Source organism: Balaenoptera acutorostrata, chromosome 10 (genome assembly GCF_949987535.1).
Source record: "Balaenoptera acutorostrata chromosome 10, mBalAcu1.1, whole genome shotgun sequence".
Taxonomy (NCBI): domain Eukaryota; kingdom Metazoa; phylum Chordata; class Mammalia; order Artiodactyla; family Balaenopteridae; genus Balaenoptera; species Balaenoptera acutorostrata.
In genome coordinates, this window is record NC_080073.1 from 61,044,619 (window position 1) to 61,066,841 (window position 22,223).

The following is a 22,223-nucleotide window of genomic DNA, read 5'->3' on the forward strand; positions in this document are numbered from 1 at the left end:
CAGGAAACTTGCACAAGCCTCTTAGATAGCCTCATACACCAGAGGGCAGAAAGCAGAAACAAGAAGAACTACAATCCTGCAGCCTGTGAAACAAAAACCACATTCACAGAAAGACAGACAAGAGGAAAAGGCAGAGGGCTATGTACCAGATGAAGGAACAAGATAAGACCTCAGAAAAACAACTAAATGAAGTGGAGATAGGCAACGTTCCAGAAAAAGAATTCTGAATAATGATAGTGAAGATGATCTAGGACCTCGGAAAAAGAATGGAGGCAAAGATTGAGAAGATGCAAGAAATGTTTAAAAAAGACATAGAAAAATTAAAGAATAAACAAACAGAGATGAACAATACAATAACTGAAATGAAAACTACACTAGAAGGAATCAATAGCAGAATAACGGAAGCAGAACAGATAAGTGACCTGGAAGACAGAATGGTGGAATTCACTGCTGCGGAACAGAATAAAGAAAAAAGAATGAAAAGAAATAAAGACAGCCTAAGAGACCTCTCGGACAACATTAAATGCAACAACATTCACATTATAGGGGTCCCAGAAAGAGAAGAGAGAAAAAGTCCATGTGAGCCGGAGCGCTGGGCCGCCAGAGCACTTCCTGCTGCAGGCCGGACCAGGCCGGTGCCCGCAGATGTGCCCCACTCGGCCGCTCCCGCACTGAGAGTCTGAGGTCCACCCGCCATCCCCGCCTGCCATGTCGCAAGTGCTGCACATCGAGATCCCCAACTTCGGGAACACCGTGCTCGGCTGCCTCAGCGAGCAGCGTCTGCTGGGCCTCTACTGCAATGTGTCCATTGTGGTCAAGGGCCAGGCCTTCAAGGCCCATTGGGCCGTCCTGGCCGCCAGCAGCCTCTACTTCCGTGACCTGTTCAGCGGCAACAGCAAGAGCGCCTTCGAGCTGCCGGACATGGTGCCGCCCGCCTGCTTCCAGCAGATCCTGTCCTTCTGCTACACGGGCAGGCTGACCATGGAGGCCAGCGAGCAGCTCGTGGTCATGTACACGGCCAGCTTCCTGCAGATCCAGCACATTGTGGAGCGTGGCACAGACTTCATGTTCAAGGTGAGCTCACCCCACTGTGACTCGCAGACCGCTATGATCGAGGACGTCAGCTCCGAGCCCCAGAGCCCCTGCAACCAGCTGCAGCCAGTCACCGCCACGCCACCCTACATCGTGTCCCCCTCCGTGCCCATCCCGCTGCTAACCCGTGTCAAGCACGAAGCCATGGAGCTGCCGCTGGCCTCAGGCCCAGGCCTGGCCCCCAAGTGCCCACTGGAGATGGGGCCCTGGGACGGCGTGACAGTGGCGACGGGCCCCGCGGTGGCGGCAGGCACGGCCCCTCTCAAGCTGCCCCGGGTCTCCTACTACGGGGTGCCAGCCTGGCCACCCTCATCCCCAGCATCCAGCAGGCGCAGTACTCCCAGGGAGAGCAGACCAGCCCAGGGGCCAGCAGCCTGCTCACCACCGACAGCCCCACCTCCTACCACAACGAGGAGGATGAAGAGGATGAAGAGGCCTATGACACCATGGTGGAGGAGCAGTACGGCCAGATGTACATCAAGGCCACAGGCAGCTATGCAGTGCAAGATAAGCCGGAGCCCGTGCCGCTGGAAAGCCATTCCTGCGTCTTCATCCACCGCAAACTGGTGGCCCTGCCTGCCAGCCTCATCAGCCAGATCGGGTACCACTGCCACTCCAAGCTCTACTCTGAGGGGGCCCCGGCGAGAAGCTGGAGCTGGTGGCAGGCTCTGGCGTCTACATCATGCGTGGGCAACTGATGAACTGCCACCTCTGCGCAGGGGTGAAGCACAAGGTTCTGCTGCGGCACCTCCTCGCCACCTTCTTCGACAGGAACATGCTGGCCAACAGCTGTGGCACGGGCATCTGCTCGTCCACCAGTGACCCGAGCCACAAGCCGCTGGACAGCCGTGTCCTGAACGCTGTGAAACTGTACTGTCAGAACTTTGCCCCCAGCTTCAAGGAGAGTGAGATGAACGTGATCGCCGCGGACATGTGCACCAATGCCCGCCGTGTCCGCAAGCGCTGGCTGCCCAAGATCAAGGCCATGCTGCCCGAGGGTGTGGAGATGTACCGCATGGTCATGGGCTCCTCGGTCGCCAGTGCACCCCTGGAACCCGAGTTCCTGCCTGCCACTGCGCAGGTGTTTGAGCAGCGCATCTATGCTGAGTGGCGGGGCAATGCCGCCAGCATCGTGGCTCTGAGAACTGACGCTGTGAATGTCGACCTGGGCGCCTCCACCAACCCCACCGTCGAGGCTGGCTCGGAGGCTGACGGTGCTGGCTTGGTCATCCAGGAGGTGGCTGCGCCCGAGCCGCTGCCCGCCGAGGGCCAGAGCCCCCCGCAGCCCTTCGAGCAGGGCAGCGCCAGCAGCAGCCAGCCCGCAATGCTGGCTGCAGAGAGGAGACCGGAGGACCCGTACGCAGGGACCTTGTAGGAGCCCGAGGCCAGACCGGGTGCCGAGGCGGGTACTGAAGCTGCTTGCATGCGTTACTAATACAGACAAATGTGATCAAGCCACTTACCTACTGAACTGCTACTGTTGCCTGAAAAAAATGTGATTTTTATTCTGCTTGTATTTAAAATTCATGAAGGAAACAAATGCATTCATTATACTGTAAACAATTTCGAGAAATCGAGAAAATATTTGTAGAGATTAGAGTCAAAACCTTCCAACATGGGAAAGGAAATAGTCACCCAAGTCCAGGAAGTGCAGCGAGTCCCATACAGAATAAACCCAAGGAGAAACATGCCGAGACACATATTAATCAAATTGGCAAAAATTAAAGACAAAGAAAAATTACTGAAAGCAGCAAGGGAAAAATGACAAATAGCATACAAGGGAACTCCCATAAGGTTAACAGCTGATTTCTCAGCAGAAACTCTACAAGCCAGAAGGGAGTGGCATGATATACTTAAAGTGATGAAAGGGAAGAACCTACAACCAAGATTACTCTACCCAGCAAGGATCTAATTCAGATTCGATGGAGAAATCAAAAGCTTTACAGACAAGCAAAAGCTAAGAGAATTCAGCACCACCAAACCAGCTCTACAACAAATGCTAAAGGAACTTTTCTAAGTGGGGAACACAAGAGAAGTAAAGGACCTACAAAAACAAATGCAAAACAATTTAGAAAATGGTAATAGGAAAATACATATCGATAATTACTTTAAATGTGAATGGATTAAATACTCTAACAAAAAGACACAGGCTTTCTGAATGGATACAAAAACAAGACCCATATACATGCTGTCTACAAGAGACCCACTTCAGACCTAGGGACGCATACAGACTGAGTGAGGGGATGGAAAAAGGTATTCCATGCAAGTGGAAATCAAAAGAAAGCTGGAGTAGCAATACCCATATCAGATAAAATAGATTTTAAAATAAAGAATATTACAAGAACAAGGAAGGACACTATGTAATGATCAAGAGATCAATCCAAGATGAAGATATAACAATTTTAAATATTTATGCACCCAACACAGGAGCACATGAATACATAAGGCAAATGCTAACAGCTGTAAAAGAGGAAATCGACAGTAACAAAATAGTAGTGGGAGACTTTAATACCTCACTTACACCAATGGACAGATCATCCCAACAGATAATTAATAAGGAAACACAAGCTTTAAATGACACCATAGACCAGATAGATTTAATTGATATTTATAGGACATTTCATCCAAAAACAGCAGATTACACTTTCTTCTCAAGTGAGCACAGAACATTCTCCAGGATAGATCACATCTTCCATCACAAATCAAGCCTCAGTAAATATAAGAAAATTGAAATCATATCAAGCATCTTTTCTGGCCAGAATGCTATGAGATTAGAAATCAATTACAGGGAAAAAAATGTAAAAAACACAAACACAGGGAGGCTAAACAACACATTACTAAATAACCAAGAGATCACTGAAGAAATCAAAGAGGAAATCAAAAAATACCTAGAGACAAATGACAATGAAAACACGATGATCCAAAACCTATGGGATGCAGCAAAAGCAATTCTAAGAGGGAAGTTTATAGCTATACAAGGCTACATCAAGAAACAAGAAAAACCCCAAATAAACAATGTAACGTTACACCTAAAGGAACTAGAGAAAGAAGAACAAACAAAACTCAAAGGTAGCAGAAGGAAAGAAATCATAAAGATCAGAGAAGAAATAAATGAAATAGAAACAAAGAAAACAAGAGCAAATATCAATAAAACTAAAAACTGGTTCTTTGAGAAGGTAAACAAAATTGATAAACCATTAGCCAGACTCATCAAGAAAAAGAGGGAGAGGACTCAAATCAATAATATTAGAAATGAAAAAGGAGAAGTGACAACAGACACTGCAGAAACACAAGGCATCCTAAGAGACTACTACAAGCAACTCCATGCCAATAAACTAGACAACCTGGAAGAAATGGACAAATTCTTAGAAAGGTATAACTTTCCAAGACTAAACAAGGAAGAAATAGAAAATATGAACAGACCAATCACAAGTAATGAAATTGAAACTGTGATTAAGAATCTTCCAACAAACAAAGGTCCAGGACCTGATGGCTTCACAGGTGAATTCTATCAAATTACAGAGGAAGGAACACTCCCAAACTCATTCTATGAGGCCACGACCACCCTGATAACAAAAACAGACAAAGATACTACAAAAAAGGAAAATTACAGACCAACATCACTGATGAATATAGATGCAAAAATCCTCAACGAAATACTAGCAAACAGAATCCAACAACACATTAAAAGGATCATACACCATGATCATGTGGGATTTATCTGAGAGATGCAAGGATTCTTCAATATACACAAATCAATCAATGTGATACACTATATTAACAAATTGAAGAATAAAAACAGTATGATCATCTCAATAGATGCAGAAAAAGCTTTTGACAAAATTCAACACCGATTTATCATCAAAACTCTCCAGAAACTAGGCATAGAGGGAACCTATTTCAATGTAATAAAAGCCATATACGACAAGCCTACAGCAAACATCATTCTCAATGGTGAAAAACTGAAAGCATTTCCTCTAAGATCAGGAACAAGACAAAGATCTCCACTCTCACCACTATTATTCAACATAATTTTGGAAGTCTTAGCCACAGCAATCAGAGAAGAAAAAGAAACAAAAGGAACACAAATTGGAAAAGAAGAAGTAAATCTGTCACTGTTTGCAGATGATATGACACTATACATAGAGAATCCTAAAGATGCCACCAGAAAACTACTAGAGCTAATCAATGATTTGGTAAAGTAGCAGGATACAAAATTAATGCACAAAAATCTCTTGCATTCCTATACACTAATGATGAAAAATCTGAAAGAGAAATTAAGGAAACACTCCCATTTACCGTTGCAACAAAAAGGAAAGAATACCTAGGAATAAACCTACCTAGGGAGACAAAAGACCTTTATGCAGAAAACTATAACATACTGATGAAAGAAATTAAAGATGATACCAACAGATGGAGAGATAACCCATGTTCTTGGATTGGAAGAATCAATATTGTGAAAATGACTACACTACCCAAAGTAATCTACAGATTCAATGCAATCTGTATCAAATTACCAACGGCATTATTTACAGAACTAGAACAAAAAATCTTCAAATTTGTATGCAGACACAAAGACCCGAATAGACAAAGCAGTATTGAGGGAAAAAACAGAGCTGGAGGAATCAGACTCCCTGACTTCAGACTATACTACAAAGCTACAATAATCACGACAATATGGTACTGGCACAAAAACAGAAATATAGATCAATGGAATAGGATAGAAACCCTAGAGATAAACCCACGCACCTATGGTCAACTAATCTATGACAAAGGTGGCAAGGGTATACAATGGAGGAAAGACAATCTCTTCAATAAGTGGTGCTGGGAAAACTGGACAGCTACATGTAAAAGAATGAAATTAGAACAGTCCCTAACACCATACACAAAAATAAACTCAAAATGGATTAGAGAGCTAAATGTAAGACCAGGCACTATAAACTCTTAGAGGAAAACATAGGAAGAACACTCTTTGACATAAATCACAGCAAGATATTTTTTGGTCCACCTCCTACAATAATGGAAATAAAGACAAAAATAAACAAATGGAAGCTGATGAAACTTAAAAGCTTTTGCACAGTAAAGGAGACCATAAACAAGATGAAAAGACAACCCTAGGAATGGGAGAAAATATTTGCAAATGAATCAACGGACAAAGGATTAATCTCCAAAATATATAAGCAGCTCATGCAGCTCAATATTAAAAAACAAACAACCCAATCCAAAAAAAGCAGAAGACCTAAATAGACATTTCTCCAAAGAAGACATACAGATGGCCAAGAAGCACATGAAAAGCTGCTCAACATCAGTAATTATTAGAGAAATTCAAATCAAAACTACAATGAGATATCACCTCACACCAGTTAGCATGGACATCATCAGAAAATCTACAAATAACAAATGCTGGAGAGGGTGTGGAGAAAAGGGAACCCTCTTGCACTGTTGGTGGGAATGTAAATTGATACAGCCACTATGGAGAACATTATGGATGTTCCTTAAAGAACTAAAAATAGAATTATTGTATGACCCCAAGATCCCAGTATTGGGCATATACCCAGAGAAAACCATAATTCAAAAAGACACAAGCACCCCAGTGTTCATTGCAGCACTATTTACAATAGCTAGGTCATGGAAGCAACCTAAATGCCCATTGACAGATGAATGGATAAAGAAGTTGTGGTGCATATATACAATGGAATATTACTCAGCCATAAAAAGGAACAAAATTGGGTCATTTGTAGAGACATGGATGCATGTAGAGACTGTCATACAGAGTGAAGTAAGTCAGATAGAGAAAAACAAATATTGTGTATTTATGTGGAACGCATATATGTAGAACCTAGAAAATGGTACAAATGAACCAGTTTGCAGAGTAGAAATTGAGACATGGAAGTAGAGAAAAAGGGTATGGACACTAAGGGGGGAAAGTGGCAGGGGGTAGGGGTGTGTTGAATTGGGAGATTGGGATTGACATGTATACACTGATGTGTATAAACTGGATGACAAATAAGAAAATAAATAAATAAATAAACATTAAAAAAAAAAAAAAGAAATGAGATCAGACAGATGAAACATTACTGGCTTTGAAGTTGAAGAAGGAAGCCACAAGCCAAGGAATATGATCAGCCTCTAGAAGGTGGAAAAGACAAGGAAAAGGATTCTCCCTAGTGCCTCCTGGAAAGAATACAGCCTTGCCAAATACCTTTATTAAGCCCAGTGAGACCCATTGAACTTCTGACCTTCAGAACTATGAGGTTATCTTCATTTCACTTTCAAATATTTAGGGAATTCGTATTTGAAAGGAAAACGACTATAGGTGTCCTACTTTTATTCCACAATGTCAGTGACAGACTAGGTATGTTGAAATTTTAGTGCTTTCAATAAAACTCGATAATTTTAAAAAATGTGCCATGGAAATACTTAAAGGATTCATAAAAGGGCTATGCAATCACTATGTTTTCTTATTTCCTTAAAATTCTTGACTGGTAAATAAATAGCTCATGCTTAGTTTTATACATTGATAAAGTATGTTTATAGATTTTCATATTGTCAGTGACAGGGTTCTTTATTCTAAACAAAAATCATGACAAAATGCTTCTTGTTTTTTAGCCACTGGCTTGTATCAGCCCTAGGCTAACATAGATTTTAATTTTTTTTAAAACAGCTTGATGTGTAATAGGTAAAAGTGATTTCTGATGATACATGGCAGTATTTACTGTCCCCTTATTATCCAAACACTTCATTGGGGTTATTTCTTTTTAGTTCTCTAGCATGTCTTCTCAGTGTTCATTGCCCAGACTTCTATATTTGCTTCCTTAGAACTTGTCTTCTCACTTTACATTATCCTATGAAATCTCTCTTTTAGCCACAAATACATTTAGTATCTATACACTGATGACCCTCAAAAATGCACCTGACTCAGCACTTTCTCCTGAGACCTAGCCTTTATATCTCTCTTTTCACACCTGAACGTAGGTGAGAGTCAGTCGGGTCTAACTGAACGTGCCCACAAGAGCATGACCTTTGCACTTAACGGTGAAGACCTTTATTCCACCTGTGGTTTCCCACCTTAACAAGAACATCAGTGTCCTTGTGATTCAACTTAGAAACCTGAGAGACACCTTGACTTTCCATTCTCCCTCCCTGCCATCCCCTTCTGCTCCATTTTCTGAATCACTAAATCCTGAGTACCTCCTAATCCATCTATGACTCTTAGACCTCGCTGTAATTGTCCTCGTCTTAAGGGCACAATCCCTTATCAGCTTTTGCAACAGTTCTCTATTCATTATTTGTCTTCACACTTGACACATCACCCCCATAGTCTTCTCTCAATAGCCTGAGTGATGGTTATTACATGAACAATCTGTTATTCATTCTCTTGTTTAAAATCTCTACATTAATATATTTTAAAATTATTGTAAAATACAGCTAGCATACTAAAGTGTATAAAACCTGAAATAGAGGTAAAGAGCAACAATAAAATAAACAGCTGTGTACCTACAACCAAGTCACAGCATAGAACATTAAATGCAGCTTCCAGCATCCACTCCCTGACCACTTCCTTTTTTCCCTCCTCCTCAAATCAACCACCATCTTGAAACCTATACTCGTTCCTCCCACATTTTCTATCTCCTTCAGTATCCAATTATGCATCCATAATTAAAACTCTATCAAGTATTGTGTACTTTAGACACCATATAACTGGGAATCATGTTGTGTTTATCTTCTAAGACAGACTTCCTTCACTCCAAATTATGCTTCTGAGAATCATGCATTAATATGCATGAGCTTTTATTTTATTTTTTTCTGTTTTATTGAATATTCCACTATGATTTATCCATTATAGATTGATGTACATTCTGATTGTTTTCAGTATTTTGCTATCATGACCATTGTTACTCTTGACTCTTGTAAATGTCCTGGTACACATGTGCGAGAGATTTTCTAAGTTACGTGATCGATAGCGTAGGTCCTGCATTGTAGAGAATGGCTGTGCTTTCCAAACAACATTGCACCTTAGAATCACCTGGGGAGCTTCCAAAACTCCCAACGCCCACGTCTCATCAATTAAATCAGACTGGCTAGAGGTGGAGCCAGGAACCAGAAGCTTATAAAGATCTCCGGATGATTCCTTCGTACACCACTTTGGGAGCCACAAGGCTAAGGGTGAATTTTACGAGGTGATGCCAAAAATGCTTTTCAAATCGGTCATATTCCATTCTTCAACTCCAGCGGCAGTGGGTGAGTGTTTCTGGTATTCTATATCTTCAACAAAGTTTTATATTATCCGATTTAAAAAATTTTGTCAAGCAGTAGATGAGAAATAGCACTTACATGGGGTTTTACTTTGTATCTCCCTTGGTTTCTTATGAGGTTGAACGTTTAACTTTTATGTGGGCCATTTCTGTTTTTTAATCCGTAAAAATTCTTTTCAGGTTTCTGCTTGAAATTGTAAAGGTTTATTTTTCTATCTTTGATTTGGTAGAAAACATTTGTATTTTATTGAAAATCTTTTGATATTTATACATTTTTATCTGGCTATCACAGTTCTGTCCTATTCCTAGCTTGTTAAATGCCCTCCCTTTCCAAATTTTGAACTTTATCAATTTTGTGGAGACAGGAACATTTGTTGTGTTGATTACAATGTTTTTCCCCTTCAAATCTCAATGGAGTCTAACATTTTTAAATTGAACTATCCATGTGTTCTCTGAATAAGACTTATGTGTCTGTCATATTATTATTTCAATGTACAGCTAAATTCAATTTGCTAATATTTGGTAAACTTGCATCCATTATTTTGAAAAAGAAATAAAAATAATTTTGGTGTTTTGCTAATTACGGGTGGACAGTTGTTTTCCTGATGTAACACTGAATATTTTGTTATGGTCTCAAAAATGGTCACCCAGTGAATGATGTCTTCCAGTATTTATACTCCTGTGTAGACAACTCCCTTTGAATTAGGACTGGCAATATGACTAAATTTTTACCAAAAAAGTGCAGAACAATTGATGCTGTGTCATAAGAAGCCTAGCCACTTCTGCTGAGGTCTTAGAACACTTGCTCTGGGGGGATGTCAGCCCACTGTAGGAGGTCTGACCACCTTGGCCACCATGCTGTACGTGAGCCCAGGGTGGTCTCATGGAAAGAGGGAGACTCCTAGCTGAGTTCACTCAACCCACAAAATTGTGAGAGGTAATAAAATGTTTCAAGCCACAAAATTTTGAGCTGGTTTATTATGCAGCAGTAGATAACTAGCATAAAATTAGTTCACCTCCTTTTGGTATTTATTTTGATTTTGAAAAGTTTTTTTTTACTAAACTAATTGATATTATTTTATAGAAAAAACAGAATGAATGGTACAAGAATTAGCCAACTACAAAGTTTGAGGGTACAGGCCACGCAAGGCCATCCTCAAGTGCATGTTCGGGAGTTCTTAAAAGCACTCTCAATTTTGAAAATTTGCTAGAAGTACTCACAGAACTCTGATGTTATGCTTGTGGTTACAACGTATTTCAGGAAAAGAATACAGATTAAAGGCATCCAAGGGAAGAAAGGTAAACTCCAGGAGGGTTCCAAACACGGAGCTTCCAAATGTCCTTTCCTCATGGAGTATAGACCATGGTAATGATCTTGGAAACAACATATGACAACACACATGGAGTACTTCCAGACAGGGAAGTTCACCTAAGTTGTAATGTCCAGAGTTTTTATTGGGGTTCCATTACATAAGCCTGGTTGACTGTCCAAGTGGCTTACTTCAGTCTTACCTAATCAGTCTCCAGCTCCTTAGGAGGTTAGCAGATCCCTCAAGACCTATAGCTCCCAACTTGTATCACATTTAGGGTTTAGGATTTGAGCCACACCAACAATCATATTGGTAATATCTGGTTGGCCCAAGGCCTCCAGGCAAAGATACTCTTATCAGACATGACATTTCAGGGACTTAGAGATTATTTCCCAAAAGCCAAGGAAAAAAGCCAAGGACATCTTTGGGGAAATGTTAAACTCTTTTCTATACAAAGAGTGCTCTAGTTTTAGCGTTTTAGCAGAATTTTCCAATACATTCTATTAAACTGCTGCCTCAAAGATAAACACACTGCACTATATCTGCATAACCCCAACCCTAACCATCAATTCACTTCTTTTCCTTCTCCTCCTGACTAATTGTAGGACACAATAATTTCCAAATATTCTGAAGATCATGGAAAAACTTCTCATATACTGCCCTTAGGCATCAGAAAGAATATGATGGTGATTGATGCTCATAGTTTTAAGAGAGTAGGTTATTCTGAAGGTAATAAAAGATCTAGTAACTATATATTTGTTATAATGCATTCTAAGATAACTCATGCCTAGAGTTGCCAGATTTAACAATTAAAAATATGATTCCAATTTAAATTTGAATTTCAGAAAAATGATCAATTTTTACAAGTATTTCCAAATATTACATACATACTTATCCTAAAAAATTATTCCTTGCTCATCTGAAAATCAAATTTAAATGGGTGTCTTGTATTTTATCTGGAAACCCTGCTCTCAGCAATTCTTTCAACTCAGTGATCATGAACTAAGAAAATACATAATCATTGATTTTAACTTGAAAATAAACTAAGGTATATAAAAATGTTAAACTAAATATATATATAAGTGTTATTTATTACACCAAATGTGAAAAAAAAGTAAACTCACTACAGAGTTGGTTATCCCCTCAAAGTTTTAAATTAACTATTGAATATGGCTAATTTCAACACTAATTCATGGTTTCTACTATGATTTCTTAATGCCTAAATAAATAAGAAAATGTCAACATGTGATGAGTTCAAAAGTTGCCTGAATTTTGAATATCTCACAGCTGATCTTATTTTTCCTGTACTCTCCTAAAGTACCCAAACAAATGAAGCTTTAGAAATTTACCTGATGATTTAGAGCTTTGATATCAAACAATACTCATGGCTAAGTCTGTGAGCTAAGCTCTAGTCACATTAAGGGTTTGATTTAAAATGATGCATAATTAACCATAGCTTATTTAATAACATTACGCTATGTTTTGACAACCAAATAGTGAAACTTCACTGTGCTCAACTTCTATTTTATTGGAATCAACAGACAGAAACCAAAAATAATTGTTACATGCCCTCTGATAGTACCAATTAGTTAACATCATAAAGAAAATGCTGTAAACAAGAACAGTGTTCCAGCCTGAGTCGTGAATTATAAATTTAAAAATTGATTTTCTGGGGCTTCCCTGGTGGCGCAGTGGCTGAGAATCTGCCTGCCAATGCAGGGGACACGGGTTCGAGCCCTGGTCTGGGAAGATCCCACATGCCACGGAGCAACTGGGCCCGTGAGCCACAACTACTGAGCCTGCGCGTCTGGAGCCTGTGCCCCGCAACGGGAGGGGCCGCGATAGTGAAAGGCCCGCGCACCGCGATGAAGAGCGGCCCCCGCTCCGCGATGAAGAGTGGCCCCCACTTGCCGCAACTAGAGAAAGCCCTCACACGAAAACTAAGAGACCCAACACAGTCATAAATAAATAAATAAATAAAATAAATAAAGTATTAAAAAAAAAAAATGTTAAAAATTGATTTTCTTATGCTTCTCCATTGACTTGAACCTTAAAAACATGTCATTGATTAAACAGGTCCTATATTGTATATGATGATGGGAAAGAAACCCGAAAAGACAGAAACAAAAAATATAGCAATCCATTTATCTTAACAAGAACTATTGGTAAAGGAATCTACTTATTCACCATTTTTCTAACCAATCCAATTATTGGAACTCATCCATTATACTAAGCCATAATATATGGCAAGTTCCAAGAGATTTTGTGAAGGCAGGGAAAATCTTAAGAGGTAAGAGTGAACTGTAAATTAGTCTATTTTTGTCTCTGCAAAAGTTAAAGACACAAACAGTACTTAAAATTCTCTTCCTAAATACTTCCTGTGAAAAATGTGGCTTTCCATTATTTTCTCCCTTTATACTCATGTCATGTACTCACTCATTCACTTATTCATCATTTTAAATATAGATTGGATTCTTAGTACAATACCACACACAATGCTATGTGCTGACTATTGTGAGATGGACAAGTAACAATACCTTCTTTCAATGAACTCATGAACTAGTAAAGAAAAATAGATGAGAAAATCTATTATTGTAACAAAATGTGCTAAAAGCAAGAAATGCATAGTGAGAATAGAAAAGGATAATTTTTCTCAGCCTGTCTGTATGTTGGTGAAAGGAAAGTAATCATCCTATATTCCTGTGGAAAACTATTTTCCTAAATATCTACGGTGGAAGAGAATATTAGTGTGTAGAATCCAAACATGAGATGGGATAAAGGTGAGGGAAGTGAAAAAATATAGATGGCTGTTAGAAATTCCACCCCAGATCTCAAAACATATTATGTGGGGCATAAAACGTTTAAAAGTAGGCTAAAATGTAGGTCATGAGTTGAGCAAGCAAAGCAATATCTTGCATATGAGTTCTAAACTACTCAATCTGGAGATACAAATATTTAAAACTCATACATCTTAAATTCTTCTCTCATTGGCTTATATCCAATAATATCGTTTTCATTTATTCAGTTAAAAATTCAAATCATAGCAAAAGATAGAAATTTTGTCTCTAAAAACCATCCAAATTTCTTCTGAGTGTTAATTCTGATTCTTGCAAACTCTTCAAATTAGCTCCAAAATTTGTCCTCAACTAATAGACTCAAAATACATGGGCAATTCCATTTTAAAGATCCACAGAGTGTTTTCATTGTATTATTCTGGAGTTCTGCTTAGTTAGTGACCTTTATTTTATGCTGTTAAAATCCTAAGTCTGGGTTGTCCTATCCAATATTATGCATGGGGAGCAAGTGGACATGAAATATATTTATCCTTTTCATAATCTCTGCTTCAGCCTTTTTTTATTATTTGAAGAAGGACAAAGATTGTAGGCAGATCATTGGCTTCTTTTCAAGTTCAGGATATGGACAAGTGTGTTTGTGGGTCAAGATGCAGAAATTAATGTAGACTTCAGTCTGGATGGTTTTATGCAAACTGCATTTAAACAGCACTGCATTTAAACAGCAATGTGGAGTCAGAGCAGCGAGAGTGAATGAGCGGATAATTGGATGGTATTCCTTCTTTTGAAATTATGCTCAATTACTTGAATTTAGTTTTGTAAGTTATGGGAAGAATCTTATTATCACAAACCAAGAGAATCTTCAACTTTTTTTCAGGTATATAACTACTTTATACAAAATATTTTATGCCATATATTTCAAAACTAAATGTATGTTTCTAACAAATATTGTTCAAAACTAAACTGATATATATATATATATATATATATATATATATATATATTTACATATATCCAACAACTACATATAAAAATCAACTTTCTTTTTTTATTTGGGGTTTATTGCAACTACTCATTTTAGTAGGTTCACAGAGTTCTAAATTCAAGATAATCTATGAAAAGAAGACTGAAACTTTTCAGGAGCTATAATGGTTTGTAATACCATTAAATGGAAGCTGGGATTACCTTTCATAAAATTTGTGAAGTCCAAATAATTACAGATATAATATTTACTAATTACTTGTCCATGTATTAGTGTAGATGTGGAATTGTTTTCCATTTATTTTGGTTAAAAGTGTACTTCTTATACATAAAATTTGTCATTTGATTAAAACACCAAGGATTCATATTTATCCCTTTTATGTGCTGTAATAATAATAAAAATATAGTCTTTGAACACTTACCTTATATCAGGTGTTCTGCTGAGCATTTTACAAGCTATATCCATTTATTATCATAAAGAAAGCAGGTACCATTATTTCGCCCGCTTTACATATGATGAACCCGAGGTTTGGAATGGCAAAAAAGCTTATTTGAGGTTGTATGGTTAATACATGGCAGAATTGAAATTACTACCTGGTAGTCTGACTCCAGGGTGACCCTCTGAACTTTTATGAATAGTGCCGCCTTTTTCAACTGCCAAGACTTTATACCCATAGAGGGAAGAGAAAACTCTTTGTAGAGATAGACATTCTGAGAAACATTAGTGAAAGCTTCTTATTTCTCTTGTTTCTGTCTCTCTGTGTTTCTCACTGTTTCTGATTTTTCTGTTTCATTGTATCTATATCTTTTCCTTCCTTCCTTCTTTCCTTCCTTCCTTCCTCTCCTCCTCCTCCTCCCCCCTTCTCCTTCTTCTTCTTTATCTTCTTCTTCACAGACACACAAGCACACACACACACACACACACACACACACACACTTCATGATGTTTGGATCATACAGGTGGATTTGTAACAAGATCACATAAAGAAAACTAAATGAAGGGAAAATGTATTATTCAATCTTTAATTTTCATATTAAACAGGTCCTGGAAATGGATGATGGCAAAGAATATTGATTTAATCACATGCTGTTCTTTCATTGTCAAAAGAATTTCACCATTAGCCAGTTAAAATACAAAAAAAAATTAAAATTTTAAGATGACATAGCTTATTTCCAATGAAGTTTCAAATAAATATAATTTTTATATAAGTTAATTTATTACTTATTGGAAATCTATGAGTCTATGATAACTACTAGTTTGATTAAAATGAGATATTAAATAATCTATACATAAAAAGTGTTTTGCAATCCCATAGCCCTTTAGAAGAAAATAAATCTCAAACATGATTACTAGGGATAATTCCAAAGTTAAAATATAGCGAAGTATAATTCATTTTGAGGATGAGCTTATTTTTTATATAGATATATATCTTATTCATAAAAAATATATGTTGAATGGTTGGTTGTTTCATGTGAATTAAAGGGTCTTGAATATTCGTTCTAGGAAAAAATCAAAGAAATAACAGTTGAACCATTGTGGAGATACATAGCACAAGTTCTGGTGTCAGAAATAGCATTGCTTTAAGGGACTGCTAGTGAGAAGTAGGAGCACACATCCATTTTCTTCTCTTTGTTCACATGGAAAATTGGATGTTTTAGAAAAGGTCAAGTGATTACTTTCAACAGAACCAAAATGCAGCTACTTCAGTAAGGAGTTTTTAGTAAATAAAAGTTCTGTTTAGTTCTTTCTCATCATAAAATATTCAGCTCTACTTTTAATCAGAACATATCTGAATATATAATTTTGATTTGTTATTATATATAATTATATTTTATATAAGTATATTAAAAAGCTTTTGTGATAAGTAATTACTTAATACAGAAAAAATCAAAATAAAAATTTAGACCCTCCCCAAAAAAACCCCCAGAGATGGCTCAAATAAATTTAAGTGGCTTTAATGTTCATTAATTTCTTATCTTGTTAAGCTATTTGTAAAGTAGTTTACAGAAATATTTTCACATTTAAAAAGTTCAACTTCAAAAACTTACATGAAACAAAACACAAGATAATTATGAACAATATATATTTTAGGAGGTTTAAAACTTATCCCTGGAAGTAGAATTAGGACAATTATATGTATTTTCCCCAAGGCTATTCTATTCTAGTGAATACTCACTCCGTTTGGTAGTGAAAACATGACCCTGGAAAGGGAAATAAATTTGCAGTAATTTATGCACATTGTTTTAATTTTCTCATATAACAAGCAGTTGTAACTATAGTGTTATGGTATGATTTGAGCTTATTTTTCCTGTCTGAACATAAAGTTTGTAATTACGCACATGTTTTTATAACTGGTAAAAAAGTTTACAACTAAACAAGATTTGAGTTAAATGTATTAATAAAATTAATGAAAAGAAACTCTCAGTATTTGCTGTCATGATTATGTAAACAAAGAATGTTGCACATCATTCAAGTTCTACAAGGAACAAGCCTTCAGCTACTGCAGTTGCCCACTGACAGTACACCCTGAGAGGAATTCAGGATGGAGAAAATACAGGAAACATTCTGTGCTTTAGCTATACTGGCCCTAGATAAGATGCATATCTAAGGAATAATTTCAATGAGCCCAGACTCTTGCATCTTCCCATACATAGAAAAGCACTAAAATCATTAACCTGAGGTGTATGTCCTTTCTGATTAGCAGTAATCTTTTGGTATTCAACTGCATGTTTTTTTTCCAGCAAAAAACTCATATATATATCCTGGCTCCTCCCTTACCACCTCAGAGCTATCTGAGAGGCTTATTCCCAGGCTATATTCCACAGTGTGGTCCTTGAATAAAATTTAACTCACAACTTTTAGGTTGTGCATTTTTCTTTCAGTCGACAATTAGCAACAGAATCTGTGTGGTACAGGTATGTAGGGAAGGAAAAATAATCTTCTCTCTACCCTTCTAGATTCTTGGCTGAGCTCACTCCCCACCCCTGGTAATAAAAGATAGATTAACAGGAGAAAAAACCCAGAAATTTAATAACACGTATATGTGGGGAAGGGAAGAAATTATCCTCTACCCTTATACATTCTTCTGGCTGGTCTAAGAATTAATTGATTGAGACAGATTAACAGAAAAAAAACAAACAAAACTTAATAACACACGTACGTGGGAGAAACCCAGGAAAACTGGGTAACTCACCAAAATGGCTGAAGTCCTCACCTTAAATACCATCGTCAGTTAAAGAGAAAGAGGAAGCTGAGGTAGTGGTTTGGGACTTCAGAACAGAGGAAGACAATTGACATGAAGGTGAAAAAGCAAATGTTTGGTGACAAATATTCCCTGGGTCAGACAGAGACAATGGTACCCAGAGTGGACTCTGACCTCGAAGAGTTCCCCCCACCACACCCAGCCCATATTCTTTTCATGTATCTCTGGCAATAGCTCTATTCAAGGAACAGACCCTCTATCTAAATCCTGTTAGGCAGCTAAGGGGTAGGCTAAAAAAAAAAAAAAAAAAGACTTCTTGGGTCTTCTGTTTTTGAAAAATAATCAGCCTAAATAAGTCATCATGACAAAGAGACACATTTTGGAGTGGAAAATTTTGCTCCCTTACAACATTAGAGAACAATAGCTAGGAGTAAAATGAATGACATGAAACATGAATTACTGAAATTTTGAAACTGAGCAGAGCAGGACACTGCAGGGCTCTTCTGGGTACAAAAGCCCCTCCATGTCCCCTGTTTCTTGCTAGTAGAGAAAAAAGTCTTCAGTCTCCTAGGCCTTCCCCAAGTTGCAAAGAACAGGCTCAAGCAGTGAATGATTATGACAATATGATCACAGGACTCCTAGTTCCTCCTGAAGTGAGGCAGATAACAACTTGATGCATACCTTTGAGTTGTTCTGCAGAAACTAAGACCCCCACCCAGTGGAGGATGGTGACTACATGCTGACCACAAGCATGTAGACCCCAGAATTGTAGGAATTGGAAGGTTGAGATTACAGAAACATCACCCTATTACCTCACCACCAACCAATTAGACGAAGGTCCATGAGCTGTTCACACAACCTATGACCCTTTCCCCTAACAGTGTCTCTAAAAACCCTTGTCTAGAAGCTGCTGGGGAGTTTGGGTCTTTTCAGCACAAGCCACCCATTCTCCTTGCTTGGTTCTTACAATAAACATTTTTTTTTTGCTACAAACTGACTTTTTGATTTGTTTGTCTTCCTTGTGCATCAGGCACATAAACTTCAGTTTGACAATAATTTTAGTGCAAAGAGCAAAATTTTAGAAACAACATATATTTTTGAAAAACTTTTAGAAGGCTTATGAGGGAAAAATGTAAACATTGGTTTAATGTTTAAGAAATGGTTCCTGAATATGAACAGATGGTTTTAATAAGCAGTGATAGTTACAGTACTACTTACTAATGAGAACAATAACCACTTTTTAAAATTGTTTACTGATAGGCATTTTAGGCCTTTTAAGTATATTTTTCTAACACCCACACTAACATGATAAAATACATATATATATTTTATTTTGTGGAAAAGTCATTAAAGTTAAATATGCATCTCAAGATTACAAAACTAGTTGATATGATATATGTATATCTATAGCTGATTCACTTTGTTATAAAGCAGAAACACACCATTGTAAAGCAATTATACTCCAATAAAGATGTTTAAAAAAATGGTTGATAAAATAAAATCAACATATGAGTTTAAATTTTATTATTTTTCAATATACCTACAATGTACCTACAGAATGTAAACCCCCCCCCCCCAAAATAAAAAACAGCTACAACATGTTGAGTAGCTTCAATGTTTCAGGTTCTTTTAGGTTCTTGGCATTTGTTATCTCTCTGACTCAAAACACAACTCTATGACCATTTTGCCTTCATTCTACAAATGAGAAAACTATACATCAGAGTTTGAATAACTTAATCATATTTATTTGAAAAGCATGTACTTTTGTTTTAAAAACATGTACATCCCTCTACTACACTTTGCCTATTTTAATAAAATTATTTACTTTAGGTCTTGAAAAGGTAGAAAATTCACATCCATAAAGAAAAGTGACCTGAGATACACACACACACACACACACACACACACACACACACACACATACACATTTGCATGTACACTTCAGGAACTTATATTTGGTAATTTCAATCCTTTTTCTGTGCTCAGTTTTTGCTATTTCATGTATTTTTGCATTATTACCATTGCAAAATCAAAACCATTTTACTGATTTTCACCTATCTTTCTTTTACTCTGAATATGATAATCATATTGTTTATTCATTTATTTCTTAATTCATTTAAATGTTTATTCATATATTTAATCACATTTTTAATATTTCTTCAAATAACTAAAAATATTCTTTCATAAGTCTCATGAGAGCTGTATTCTGTATGATTAATATGCTAAGAGATCTAGTGGAAAGTTGGACAGCATAAATTAACATATGGGAAACCATTAAAAAGTCAAATGGAAACAGCAGGTAATTCTTTTAAATTTCTAGTTATTTTGGAAATTACCTAAAATGAAGCACAAAATGGAAAATAAATGAGATAAAAAGCAGAACAGAAAAACAAAAGCCATGGAACAGTATCAAATAGTCCAATATATATGGAAGAAAAGGGTGAGAATAGAAGAAAATCTTGAAGTTAACCAGAGAAAAAATCAACAAATATCATTATGAGAGCAGACCTCTCATCTGAAATTATGAAAAACAATAGAAAATGGGGCAACATCTTTAAGATAATGGGAAGGGGGTCCTTTTCAACCCAGAAGTGTATGGTCACCAAAACCACCTTCAAAATGAAGGTGTAATAAAAAATTTTTCAGGCAAACAAGAACATATTATCATATGACCTTAATAAAAGGAACGTTAAAGGAATTTTTTCAGACAAAAGAAATATGTTCCCAAATGGAAATTTTAATCCACAGTAAGAAATAACCACAGGGTATGATAAAAATGTGTGATATACCAAAACCCTCAAATTTTTGTATTTTTGACCTCTTTACAAGATAATTGAGTATCTAAATGAAAATAATAATTTATTATAGGGATTATAACTATGTAGACACAAAATGTTTGACAACAGAAGCAAAAGGAATAGAAGAAAGGAAATGTAAAATCCTCTTCAAAGGCTCTTACACTATATATAAAGTGGTAAAAATTTTCTTGAATGGAGGTTTAGGTGAACAATATTTCAACCCTGAAATATCTCTTTGGCATATGGATTATTTTGAGCTGAAAACAATCACGGCCCAAAAGAAAGAAACTTTGACCTTCCCACTAACTGCCTAAAGAACGTACACAGAAGGCCTGTACACGAAGGAAGCTATCACCATAGATGAACTAGGTGTGTAGATAGGGAGGAACCTAACAAAGTCTGTTTGTTAAAATTCCTTTCTGTGTCCCATTGTCTCTGCAGGGCCCAGCAGACATTTGTTTACCAAACCTTTGCTTTTCCACCTCCATGTGAATTGCCTTCTTCCCCTCTGACGTCTCAAACCACTACCCCAACATCTTCTTTCTCTTTTCCTGAAGATGGTATTTAAGGTGAGGATATCAGCTATTTTGACAAGTTACTCAGTTTTCCTGGTCTCTCCCATGTATACATATTATTAAACTTTTGTTTGAATTTTTTCTTATTTGTCTCATGTCAGTTTAATTCTTAGATCAGCCAGAAGAACATAGGAAGGTAGAGGAAAATTTCTTCCTCCCGCACTGAGGTTGCAGTAAGTTGTAGACATATTTTGTGAACCCTAGATCAAAACTAAAAATTCCCAAAAATTATTAACAATAAACCAATATTTAAAGAAAAATAATTAAAAATAAGTCAATTAAGGAAGGAAAAGAAGAAATATAGAAAGAAAAATAACTGGTTGGACAACTAAAAGGAAAAATATTGACATTATTTTGATAGTTTCATTAAATATGAAACTCTTAACTGAATGAAAGGCAAGGATTGTCAAATTTATAAGCTAAACCCAACTCTTTGCTGTCTATATGAATTCCACTTTATATGTATACAAGCATAGATATGTTAAAAGTAAGCAATAGGGATTATGGAACATATCATAGATTCCCATTCTATGTGTAATAATACTTTAGCTCCATTCACACTTAAGAATAGTTAACAAAAAATCTAGTTTTATGTGGTAATCAGACTTTAAATATTTATCTTTTCAATTTCTGCAAGAAATTGAAAATTCCTACAAGAAATTTATTCTCTTGCAAAACAAACCAGAAGAACTCCCTACTTGGAGACATCAGTGTAGAAAAGCATAAAGATGAAGTACCTGACTGAAATAAAAACAGATAAATAAAAATTACATTAATGTGAGACTCACAAGGCCCTTCTCTTGCTCTTCTTCTAAAACTCAAGCAGCCTGATAAACCACTATTCAACCCATACCCACCTTACCAAAAAATAAAGTTTTCTCTTGGGGAGAAGAATATGTTCCAGAAGAATATTTTTGCTCAAGAAAAAGCTCTAATTACTCTGTAACTAAGGCACACTAACCAACATATTTATCAATCAAGAAGCATTTTCTGTATTTATACATACTCTATAAATAGAAATACTACTTAAAATTTTAGTGCTTCCCTCTGAAATAAAAGCAGAGAATCAAGGATCACCAGATTTGGAAAGTTCTTCAACACACACACACAAAAATCAAAATAAACAGTAAGAGAAAATAAATTTGGAAAATATAAATTCAACGCACAGAGTTGAAGAAAACTTCAAAGATACTATTGTGAATATCCTTAGAAAAATA

General features: G+C 37.0%; 1 protein-coding gene across 1 annotated transcript; it reads left to right on the forward strand.

The window, feature by feature from the left end:
* Positions 1–708: 708 nt before the first annotated feature.
* Positions 709–2,467, forward strand: LOC102998732 (nucleus accumbens-associated protein 2-like). The gene is given in 3 exon segments (XM_057555791.1): positions 709–1,387; positions 1,390–1,725; positions 1,728–2,467. Coding segments are annotated over 3 exon segments (1,755 nt in total).
* Positions 2,468–22,223: the final 19,756 nt, after the last annotated feature.